This window comes from Leuciscus leuciscus, assembly GCF_965113295.1.
Source record: "Leuciscus leuciscus genome assembly, chromosome: 24".
Taxonomy (NCBI): domain Eukaryota; kingdom Metazoa; phylum Chordata; class Actinopteri; order Cypriniformes; family Leuciscidae; genus Leuciscus; species Leuciscus leuciscus.
In genome coordinates this window covers 14,128,901-14,142,022 of record NC_138723.1, presented here as the reverse complement: position 1 = coordinate 14,142,022, position 13,122 = coordinate 14,128,901, and the positions used below count along the sequence as shown (strand labels likewise).

Genomic DNA, 13,122 nt, shown 5'->3' with positions numbered 1-13,122 from the left:
CATTTCTACAATACTCATCCCACATTTTGAGAACCACTGTAATACAGCAATTGTCTTTAGTAGCATAATTTTTAACTGTGAACTACCTTCCGAGCTATTCCATCATAGCCTATTAATAGTGATGCAAAAACAATTCCAGAGGGAACTCCTAAAGTCTAGCGCAAGCTTGAGAGCTTTGTCATCTCTCCCCACAATCCCATTATATATCAGGTCCTTAAAGCAATTTAAGGCTGAGCTCCATGCATGCCTTCCAGCCAGGAGCTTTAGGGACTGAGATATTAACTCTGAAATGGAGGTTTAAGAAGGAAAAAGGTGTCCACTTGGGAGTGGATACTGAGGATTAATTTCTCGAGTGCTTTTCTCCCTCTTTTTTGTGCCTCTCTCCTTTCCATTCAACCTCCATATCGTGGTTTAATATTCCGACTGCCTCTCCCACTGTCACTCAATATTTTCAAAACAAGGACTTTCAGAACACAGCCCAAATGAAATGCAATTTAGGAAACCAAGCCCAAGTGTTTGCCTACCTCTGAATGCAAACACTTGCAGTAGGGCCGACCAGTGCATCCCTCTGGATAAAGACTTATTGCAGAAATGCAGCTGCCTGATCCACCCGGATTAAATGGTAATATTCAGAAAACTTGACACTTACGCACCACTGACAGAGCTCCGCTTCTAATGTTGTAAAAGAGACCGGTGTTATTATTTTATGTTATCCTGTGAAGGATCCGCACTCTTCTCGCAGGAAGTCTGATTTTTACATTGAAAATCGCAGGTATATACCTCTCATATGTTATGAAATGGGTTTTTCTCCCCAGCATTAAAAGAATCGGCAGATGTCTCGGGTGCCCTCTGATATGAAAAATTCAATTTAATAGGATGAGAGAGAGAATGGTGCCCGGGCCTATTTTCATTCTCTCACACGAAGAGATATGAGAATGATGTTCTATTGTGAGGGGGGAAATGATGCCAATCGAACTGCAGAGAAATTCCTTCATAATTCAATTCAATTTCCTCCAAATCCCAAATGGCGGCCTACAGTTCCAGAGAGGTGGGCTGGGGGAGAGATAGAGAGATTGTGAGGGAGGCAGAAAGGGAGTGACAGATGCCAGGTGAGAAAAGGGAGGAGAGAAAGGTAAAATATAGAGGGTGTGAAGGAACTGGGAGTAGAGAAAGGTTAAAATGTAGATGGTGTGAAGAAAGTAAAGGTGAGATGGGAGAGTGTTATAAGGTGTGAAGATTGGAGTGTTTGTTTTATATCTCGTCTCACTGATAGACAGGAGGCCGAAGAGTTTGAAAGGTTATGGGTTCACAGCAAGGTCAACAATGACATTCCAAAGTTGGTCTAGACCATTGCTTTTAAAACATTGCAAATCCCTCACATAGACTCTTTCATCCCAGAGACACACTATAAAAAAGGTAGACTAATTTGTTTAAGAACAATTTAATTAAGACCTTGCTACATTATATAATGTATACGATTTTTATAGCTTTTTTTAGCTGTCAGTTTTTGCCTTTAGACATAAATATCCGTTAAAAATTATTTTCTTTCTTTCTCAAAAACATTTCAAGTCCAATAATATCTTGCAATGTTTTTTTGTTTTCTTGTCCTGGTTTTATCAACAGTATTTGTATATTAAAGTATTTTAATCATCATGTTGTCATTATGCAAAAGAAAAAAAATTAACACCAGGAAAATTCACTAAGAATATATTGTGTCTGTTTTTAGCGCCATTTAATTGCCCGTGCTGTCTTCTTTTAGTGGTCAATTCACTTAAGAATTATGTAAAGCATAAAGGCATCATTCTCTTTATAATGTGATCATCATTGATTAACAACTGCTGCCATGATCAATAGAAAATGTGCACTAACGTTTCTTTGTCATAAAATTATGTTTCCAACCTGCCTTTCTGTGGGAGGTAATAGTGCAGTTCAAATAGAGCTGAGTTTTGTGAATAAGACTAGAAATAACAAGTTAATTAATGTACTATTTAAGCACATTCACCCGAAAGTTCTTCAAAATATCTTATTTTGTGTTCTGCAGAATACATACAGGACATGGAAGATGCAAACAAATGCAAATTAGAACAAATGATAAAGAATACAATAAATGCTTGCCATCTCCGAGAGAGAGTGAGACGATAAATATCATGTAGCCTATCATATTGTACAAGGTTTAAAATGTTTAAATAGACATATCAAGTAGCAAGTAGAAATGTGTATGATTCAGTATCTTAGTTGATATTACTCTTGACCAAGAGCTGGTTTCTGAGAGATCCGCAGAGATGGCAAAGCAATGCAATTTGATTTGTGATCATGCTATGCTTGTTTCATTCATTCGTGTATCATATCATATCATACAAGGTTTAAATCGTTTAAATAGACATATTGTATGAAATAGTAGAAAATGTATAAGATTAGTATTTTAAGTATTTTAGATTATATTACTCTTGCCAAGCTTGGCCACAGCTGTTTGATTTGCGCTCATTACTTTCAGAGTTTATACTCATTCACTTCACACACTCATTGCATAGCGTAGTGATTGTAGAGGTTTTTGTATAATATTGTGTTATCTCCTCCTAATCACTCCAAACATGAGTGATTTTATCTGCTGAAATTTTGTTTCCATTATTTGGTAGAATAGTGGTCCCTGGTTTAAAACTTTTGCCCTAGACCATTGAAGTACTGCTGTTTTTATTTGACTTTTTGTAGTTTTATTTTTGTCATTTTTTCAGGCATTAAAACCAACTATTTGTATAGGATTTTCAATGACGTGTCTGGAAAGGTTTGTTGTGCTGTCTGCTGTGATATATTATGTGGTAGCTATTGAAGGTTGTTTTCTCAGCTGCTGTCCTATGGTTAATTTAGAGATCTTTCCTGCCCTTGTGCACCCACACTGAGTAGGAGATGTAGTGTGAACCTCTGTGCTCTCGCTTGGTTAAAGTCGGTGGGTGAACTCTTGCCGCCATGCGTTAGTCAAAGGGGATCTGAGCGAGCGTTCAGGCTGCAGGGCTGCAGGCGTGTGCGAGGATCAATGAGCCGCTGCTTCAGAAGGCATGTAGAGCAGAGGAAAAATGAGCTGCGCAAACAAACATGACAATGAAGGAGTGCACCTCGGAAGAGATGCAGCCAGCATAAAATCACAGAGAGCGGGGGGGGTGTTAGGCACATAAGGATCCGTTCTTATTTTCCATCCGACTCTCACCTCCTTGGCTCTTTCCTCTTCCATCTTTTAGAGTTGTGTTTCTTTCTCTTTTTTTGTAGGTGCAATAGCTTGGAGGCAAGAAGTGTGACACGAGGGTCTTCAAAGAGTCCAGACTTATCAAAGAGACACAGGGAGGGAGAAATGTTGAGTTGGGGAGGGGGCACTCTGGAAATGTGTTGGAGAATAAAACAGAATGGAGGGGGTAGTTGCGAAAAAGAGGAAAAAAGTCAAGACATGAACCAAGAAAAAGAAGAAGAGCAGGTGATTGAAATGAGAGAAGGCAGGAGAAAGCTATTGTCATACTTGTTTAGCATTCACTAGTGGCTAATTGCACCAGCAAAGCTCGGTAGATACAAACCCCTCTGTGCATTAGAGACATGAGAGCTTCTCCCTCGATAGATCTCCCTCCCTGCCTAGAAAGCCGCACTACTAAAGCAGAATGTTTAAAACTGGTACAGGGTTTGAAGCTGCAACAGCACTGACACAGTAAAAGCCTGCATTGGCCGAACGCAGAGTACAGGGGATCGAGCTGCCACTTCTAATGACAAATCTCATAGTTCACGCCATTTGGTATGACAGCATGCAGGAGTAATAGGCTGAATGAATCACTGGTAGGAAAAGCTCAGCCTCGCCGCCCTGCCTGCAGCTTAAACCACCCTGTGTATTGGCTATACATTTGTGGAGTATTTCACCTAAAACCACACCTTGTGCATGATGAAAAGACAGAAATCAGGTCGCACTCCATTATCCGCTCAGAGGCACAACACCCAAGCCCCGCAACGCCATTTTATCCCTCTGTCTCTGTCCATTGGACTTCATTTTGATGTCATATCTGTGCGGGGATTATATTCTTCTATATTCAGTCTATATTCAGTTTTGCATGTTTTTATTATTCCATTTTCCCATTTTTTTTTAAATTCAAATTCCTTCAAGGCCTCGTTGTCTTTCTTTTCTACTTTGTTGGGTCATTTTTGCAAAAGGTAATTTAACCTTTCTTTGGTTTCAAGTCCAGTTTAACAGCCAGTCCCAGTAACCCTTTTAACAATTCTCAATATCTGTCCTGGAGACAGCAGATTAGCACTCACCTTCTCCAGTTACAGTCTCCTGTCCAAGACCCTCTCCAATCCTATGCTCCCTGCTTAATTCTTGCCTCTTTCTCCAAAGCAAGACTGTATGCCTGGTCCAAACTTCTCTCTCTAATTCAAAACCCTTTCCAATCCAAGACTCCCTGCCTAGTTATAGGATGTCTCTCCAAAGCAAGACTCTCTGCCTGGTCCAAGTCCCTCTCTCCAAACCAGGACCATCTTCAATCCAAGACTCTCTGTCCTGTCCAAAATTCTCTGCCCAGTCCAAGGCACTCACTCTCCAATCCAAGACTCTACCCACTCCAGGTCCCTCTACCATCTTAAGATTCTCTCTCCAGCTCTTCTTCCAATCCATTCTATTATGAGACCCTCTCTCTCCAAAGTACCAAACTCCACTTATCCAATTCACAGTCATCAGAATCCATGCAGGTCGATTCTAATCAGGGATCACTTTACTCCAGGCATCAGTGCAAAACTCAAGCCAGCTAGATTGGAGATTGGCCTTCTTGCATTGAGAGCCAATGTTCTGTTACTTTATCTTGGTCCTGCTTTGCTGAGACCCCTACTACAACAACCCCCCTCCCAGATCTGCAGTGCTCCCCCTGGAGGGAGAGAGACTGGACTTGGTGCTAAGACTATATCCCATCTGCAGAACTGCAGAGCTGCAGCTTCCAGCGCTAAGGGGGGATAAAACTGCTGACTCGCAAGCAATGCCTGTAGGAGCAGTTTAAGCAAGAATCCATATTTAAATAACTAAATGCCTCTCTTAGGTTTAAATAGCAACGTGTCTGAAGTACAATTCCAGTCACCGAGAATGGAATTATTCCAGGATGGTACCTGGGATGGCAATGATATTAGCAATTAAAATATCATAACCATTATAATGTGCTTTCCCTAATAAAACCGCACTTGAGGATTTTTCTTTTCAAAGTCCCTTACTGTAGATCAAACACTACAATTTGCATACTACATGTGGCCTTGTAATCACTACATCCCTTTACAGTGATCAAGCAGTTCCATTTGCATTTTCTACAAAGCACGATAAGCACATTTTACAAAAGATAAAACAGTGACTAAAACATGTGCCACCCAAAGAATGGTGTGCATGCAGTCCCTTGCACATCAAAGACTACAAATTAATAAGAAAATTAAAAAAGGAAATACATTAAAAAGTTTCTGCCCCAAGACAAAAAGACCCATGGTTCTCCTTTGTATCTCTTTCTCTCTTCCACACACGCACACACTCATTGAATGAAAGCTTTGACAACAGAGGGACTCATGCTGCGAGTCCATGTCTGAGTTTGCTAAGGAAGTCGAAGTAATTACTGTGCAGTGAGGATTTTCGTCTACGCACTTCAGTGCCTCACTAACCGTAAATACCAGGGCACAAGGGAGCACACGAAGAACAGGCCTACAACTCACATGAGCATGAGAGAGTAAAGAGTGAGCACAAAGTACAAATATTCAGTGGAAGTGCATGTATGATGAAATGAGGGGATGTGTATTTAAGTGAATAGATTTGGGATGGGCCGAATGACCAAGACCTTGTATCACAGTACAAGTAATTGTATATCATGGTAATAGTATACAGTATATCACAATATAGTTAATGTTGCTGGAAATCCAACCCCTAAATGTATATATATATATATATATATATATATATATATATATATATATATATATATATATATATACTGTATGTATTATAATATATATCACAACATTAATATGTTACATACAACATTAATGTGTGTTTGTGTGTGCATATTTTTATGTAGCCTATATATATATATATATATATATATATATATATATATATATATATATATATATACAGTTACACCTGATGCATGCAGCTCAATGCAACACATCCAAACAAAATCACTCCCATTATAATTAACAAATCTGTCTATACTTGAAGTGAACATCAGTGACACTGTTTGGAGAGTATGTCGTTTTCTTCTTGGTGTTGGATTTTTAGAATTGTGCTGCGGATATACTGCGCAACCCTGTCATGAATGTAAATGAGCAATACCTTGCATGACTTGCTATGCAAATGTACAGATTAACAATATTTGTATGTGCAATGCACTTCTAAACAATTTGGACATTAGTTTTCGGGAGAAGTCAAGAAAATAATGTGCATACAAATTGATGAATGCTTATAAATAAACATGCTGAATTAGAAGGGGGAAAAGAAAGCCTCACAACTTTGGGATGTGAAGTACATAGCCTTAATAATGGCCTCTCTATATGTTTTAAATGGCCTTGTTAATGGGCTTTTTATATGAACTGAAATTGCTCTCTTAATGGCCCTAATTCCTACTCTAAAATGGTTCTGTTTGCCAGTCTGAGTGTGTGTTTGTACGTGTGTGCAGCCTGGCACTATCGATCCGTCCCTGCAGTTGTTGAGCTTTGAGCTCACACGGAATTGGGAATGGAGGCTTTTTCTGCAGGATTCTGTGATTTCCACTGTTTTATGAGCTCTGCGCTTCTGTATTTCAGCCCGAGTGTTTGCCCTCATTGGCCTTGTGAAAAACAATGTGGTCACCTAAGCAGTGATATCAAAGGAGAATTATAATGCTTCCCCCCTCTGCCAAGAGATACTAATAATAAGTGATTCCCTCTTTACCATTTCCCCTCAATTTGAACAAAACGTTTCCTCATTAGCCGCCCCTCTGGAAATTACATATTGAAAATGCCCGTCTGCTGAAGTGTGATATTACAAATTTAGTGGTCAATTAGCCTAGTTTTGGGGCCTAAAGTTATAATTAGATTGTTGTGTGACTGAAGGCCCCTCTTTCCTCTCGATTGCAGCTCCCGCATCGCAGAGTGACGTTCTCCACAGCCAATCCCGTGCAAGATCAGCACGACTCCTCTCAGCAAAGTTACTATGACAGTGGCTTGGAGGAGTCCGAGACCCCCAGCAGCAAGAGCTCTTCAGGACCCCGTATCGGCCCCCTCGCCCTGCCTGAGGACCACTACGAACGGACCACCCCTGATGGCAGCATCGGAGAGATGGAACACCCAGAAACTGGTAGGATCTTAGACTTCTGTTACATCTCATTTAGCAGGGTAGCACTGGATCCAGTGCAAAGTCCGAGTGTTTTTTTTTTTTTTTTTCGTCAACACTGCTTTGTTTTGGCCGCATTTAGATCTATGCGTTTGGGGTCAGAAGCAGACTCAGCAGGGTCTGTGTCTTGCCCATCAGCAAGCCCTCAATCACAACAGCAAATCATTCTTAATGACCCTCTCACACAAGTGTGCTAATTAAAAACTCAGACTAATGGAGCTTTTGGTCTCCAAATAAATCTGCACTTTGACGTCTGCCCAGACAACAGTGTGCTGATTGTAAACAGCTTCTTTGCTGAAGCCAAACTGCTCTCGCAGCAGCTGCTGGGGTCATAAAACAATAAGACGGAAAGCGAAACCAAAAAAAGAAAACGCAAGGACTAAGCAGGATAGTCTAACGTCAATACCGCTCAGCCATTACTAAATTCCGCAGGAGATGTACTAGACATGCTGTCTGTAATTCATTTATATTGTCGTTCTCATAACCAGAAACATCCTCTCAGCAGCTGCCATTTTAAATGTTGCCCTCGCAAATTTGTCCCTGTTCAATTTAATCTTCATTACAACAGCAATGCTTCCATAATACCACTTTTTCGCACCTATCTCCTTCAGAGTTTTTCTCTATTTGGGCTGTTGTTCTGAATTAACATGCTGATATTCCTCTGGATGCCTCTGTGAGCTTGTGTTAACATTTTAGCTGTGAAATGTACTTCAGTCTTCTCACATCAGTGTTTTAACATGCTCTGTGAAACACAACGTCCTGTTGATATCACAATGGGAACCTACTCCACGTGTAGGGGGTGTCTGCCAGACCCACAGACATGCATCGGATTCTAGGGGAACCGTTTAGGAAGTGAAATGTCAGCACCGCATGTGACTGGCTCTGTGTTCTGCAGAGAAAATCCTACGGCAAATGAACACATGACCTTCTGTTTGTACATTGCCTTGTGGGTCTCACCTATGTCTGATGTGTTATGCATGATTTTGCATGATGGTTTTTGGCCAATATCTTCGGGAATATGTGAATAAAGGCCCTTTGAAAGGAATATTCCACCCCAAACAATATAAGAATCAGAATATGAATTATAAAATAAATAAATATATATATATATATATATATATATATATATATATATATATATATATATATATATATATATATATATATATATATATATATTATTTGATTATTCCCTCACCCTCATGTTGTTCAAAATCTGTATTCTGGTATTTTTAAAACTGAGATTCCCTTTCGAATGGTGATGAGCTAATGACCTAATTTTGCTGTCAGGGAACCGTGTTACATACTGTACGTAACCTGAGACTTTTTTATAGGGCTGAAAAGAACTGAAATTACCATAAAACTTTTGCACTATCAAACTTCTGAAGCCATTCAATAGGTTTGTATGATGAACAGAAATGTAAGTCATTATTCACTGATAATCTTCATCTACACCGTGGGTCTCAAATCAAATAAGAAGCATTATCAGTCAGGGATGCAAACTCAGAGATGCAAAAGGTGACAAAGATGTGACCCCTAGAGCTTTAAAATGTGGAGTTAAAATCAAGTTTAAATCTCAATTCTTCAGGCCACTTTTCTAATGGAACCCATAGAATATGATTATTCAACAACAATAATAATGATAAATATTGTCAGCGCCAATGGCCTCGTGGTCAGTGCGCCGACATGCAGCGCCTTTGCGCTCGGGCGGCCCGAGTTCGAGTCCCGGCTCGTGGACCTTTCCTGATCCCATTCCCCGTCTCTCTCCCACCTTGTTTCCTGTCATCTCTCTACTGTCCTGTCACAATAAAAGGAAAATCACCCCCCAAAAAAATTATGATAAATATTAATATAGTTATTTTTATATAATTGTTATTATTATTACTAATTTTAATAATATATATATATATAATAAAAATGAAAGAAAATGTATATATATATATATATATATATATATAAATTTATTTATATATATATATATATATATATATATATATATATATATATATATATACATTTATTTATATATATATATATATATATATATATATATTTATATATATATAGTATATACACAGAATACGCTTTTTGTGTGTATTCTGTGGCGCAACAACAAAAGCATAAGGGTGAGTAAGAAAATCACAAAATGTTTATGTTTTTTAAACTCCTTTAAAGACTAACGTGGCACAAACTTGCGTTGTGTTTTGGGGTAGTGTCACGAGAGTGAGAAGGACTGAGGATTGTTGGCATCTTTGATTTGATCCAGTTTGATCTGAGAGTGAGCGAGTCTGACAGCACCGGCGGGTGGCCACGTACACTGATCAGGCAGGGAGGGGAACTGTTAACCAGAGGTAGACCTAATTAAAATGTGATTCTCACCTCAGGGAGATTACGGAGGAGAAAATGATTTTAAAAAGGCTGTTGTTCCCGCTCCCCCCACCCCTCGAGCCATCTACCGTACGGTGCTGCTTCCTGCCCCCTATTTATTTTTGCGGTGGGATTTGAGTGACAGGGTGACAAGCAGGGCTGGTGGAGGGTTTTGTTCGCTGCCGTTGGGCTGATTGACAGGTGGGGGGTTGGGGTGAGGGGGGTGGAGTGCTCGGTGTGTCACTCCGTTTAAGCTAGATGAAAAGCAATATGTGAACTTCACACACACACCGTTCCTGTGCGTCTGTGGCCCACAACAGAAATGACACTGCGGATCCCAGAAGCAGTTTGGCCTTTGGTTATAAAAAGTCTCCTTTTTTTATGTTGCTGATGTTGGCCCCTTCATGCAGGAAACGATGGTGTTTTATGATTTGCTCTGACCTTTGTTACCGCCTCTGTAGATTCTCAATTCTCAATGACAGTCCTGGAACACAATGCATTGTTCTCTTGCCTATTTTAGATATACAGTGAACACCTGCAGCCTGTGACCAATTCAGTGAACGACTGTCTGCAACTCTAAACATATCGTTTCTCCAGCCCTGGACAACGTGTCGAATATCGTCCATCTCTCAGGCTGAGCAAATGGCAGATGTAATATTTCACATGCCCTTCACGGGATATTTGACACAACAACCATTGTTAGCTGCTATCAATACAGAGTGCAAAATACATGATACCTCTAATCCATCCATAAGACCGCAAACTGACGTACCAAGAGCTCCGCTAATGTTTCAGCCTGTCACTACACCTCTCATCTGTCAATCGACTAATGATTGATCGGTGTCATCTTGACAGTGTTACACAGCACATAGGAGAGCCTAGTGATTTATAATATGCATATACAGTGCATTGCTTTCAACACAACAGCTACAAACCTTCGATCACACAGTTTGACGTTATTGGTCGACAGATTTATTTTTTATTTTTTTTATTTTTTTCAGGAGTGGGGTGACCAGTATATTATGTACTAATGTATACTGAATTATAATAATATAATAGTAGTATTTTTTTTTATATTGTCATTAATATAATACTTTAAATATTTGAATTGTCCCGTAGCAAAATACTACAAAATAAAGTAAACTTTGCACTATCCAGCAACAAAGCAGTGTTATACATGTTATTTATATATTATATACGTAATAATTATAGTTTTTGTTAATATTTTGAATTAGATTTTATTTTTATATTTTCTGTTTTCATTTTCATTTTTATTTTAAGTTGTACTTTTGTTGTTTTAGTTGTACGTTTTTTTTTATTACATTTTAGTTTTTAGTTTTAGTTATTTTAGTTAATCTAAATGAAAATGGAATTAACACAAGGTGTCACTAAATCACTGATAATCAGCCAGTCAGAAACAATAATCAGATTTTATGGGTAATTTCGCATTATATCCTCCGTATAATCACTAGTTGACATGATCTGAATCAAAATATATAATATTAGAATATATTATAATTAAAAATAAAATTATACATGCTGTTAATAAAAGAAATGCTGGGTTGTTTCAACCCATGTTTGGGTCAAATATGGATAAACCCAACCATTGGTAAAATGTAATTAAAAAATGTAAACCAACGGTTGGGTTTATCCATATTTGATCCAAACATGGGTTAAAACAACCCAGTATTTTTTAGAGTAACTTATTTAAGCTGTAACATTCCTTTAATGCAGTATAAAAAAATATAAAAAAAATATAATAAAACGGATAGTTCCGGTCCTTGATGCTGATTGGATGCCATTGGGGCTCAGAGTCATTGAATATTACTTTACAAACATACACATGTGACCTCATTACATCAGTATTACTGCGCCACTGCACTTGTGTGTTTCTTGGCAGCCATTCCGCTTATTCTCGCACCTAACAACGTCCCTTAGCTGTTCTAAATTCACTGTAAACCACATCTTCACAGGGTTTATAGCTTTAATAAACAACAGAGATAATTTATGCGGTTTGCATTTTGCTTTGTTTTTCCATTTTCCAAGCAATGCCGATTTTTGAATGTTTCCACAACTTTATGAAAGCTTGTGGCAGGGATGTATCTAACACATCTCCAATTTCTTCAGTATGGATTTGTTTGGTTAGTGTGTGTTGTAATGAGCGGCAATACGGTGCTGGAATTTGTTATTTTTACTGCTGTATGTTGGTTGTGTTTCTTATCAGTTGTGGAAAGTGACAGCAGCATTTTCTCTCCAGCATACACCTCTCACACTCTAATATGTTGCTTTTCAGCGAACCGCTACATCCATTCTAGTGACATCACAAGAGAAAATGCAAACAAATGTCAACCCAGTCCTGATATAAAAAGTTGTATTAGTGTGGATTAGAACTCACAGTTAGAATACTGGACCATAAAGTCAGTTATTGTTCAGTTGCTGATCATTGCACTTATCCACTGACCTGCAAAATCCCAGGAACGACAGTGGCAGATCAGATTAAATATGTGGCGAGGTGAGTGGACCACTTTAAAACAGTACAAGATTATGTTAAATTGTTTGTGCATAACCTAATTCATATTCACGAGACAAGCCGACGCCATTTTGTGACATCACAACCAGCACTTCTGTGAATTATAACAGTGCTATGCCATGCTAATCAAGTCTTATTTTGTGCTAGAGAAAACACACTTCTCTCTAACATCAACGTAATTCAAGAATTTACACTTTTGACAGTTCTCATTATGCAGTTTGCAGCAGAGTTATATCGTTCCATCAGTAAATATCAAATTTGAGCTCAGGCAGTTGTCAGACATATTCTTATTCTTAAGAAGTCAACAAAACCCGCCGTCTATTCTGTGCGAACACCAGTCAGTTGCAGAGGTTTACACTGGATGCTGGAAGAGGAAGTCTTTGAAGTGTGTTTCCATGGCACCCGCGCAATTCCCCTTTGATCCTGGATCAGATTGAAGTGTATGATGTAATTTGGTGGTATATGGTGGGGGAGAGAAGGGGTGATGGTCTTAAATTCTGGGATTCAGTGATTTAGTTTAAGGAAAATGTTTTCTGTTTTGTTCTCTCTTTCTCCCCCTCCCCCTCCCTTTTTCTGTCTGTCTACCTGTCTCGCTGAGTCTGTGTATCTTTTTCTGTCTCTCTATCGCTCTCTGTCTTCCCCTTGTTGGATCTCGTTTTTGTCTCTCTTCTCTTTCAATCTGGCTCTCTCTTTTGCTCAAGGCTTTTCTCCTTAGAGAGAAGGCTCAGACGGGCTTCCTGAGATCTGTGATACACAATTTGATTTTCATGTAACATGATCTTTTACTATTGATTTCTATAGTTCTCATTTTGGCGTTAACATTAGCTCTGGTTTTTAGGTTGCACTTGCTTTTTGTTCTGTA

The 13,122-nt window shown here is 38.9% G+C and overlaps 1 protein-coding gene across 1 annotated transcript in view; it reads left to right on the top strand.

Moving 5' to 3' along the window:
* Positions 1-13,122, top strand: part of pcdh1a (protocadherin 1a) — a 76,291-nt gene that overhangs the window by 43,448 nt on the left and 19,721 nt on the right. Inside the window, exon 4 of the mRNA XM_082158178.1 lies at positions 7,108-7,327. Coding sequence (XP_082014304.1) covers positions 7,108-7,327 — 220 coding nt within the window. The remainder of the gene's footprint in view (positions 1-7,107; positions 7,328-13,122) is intronic.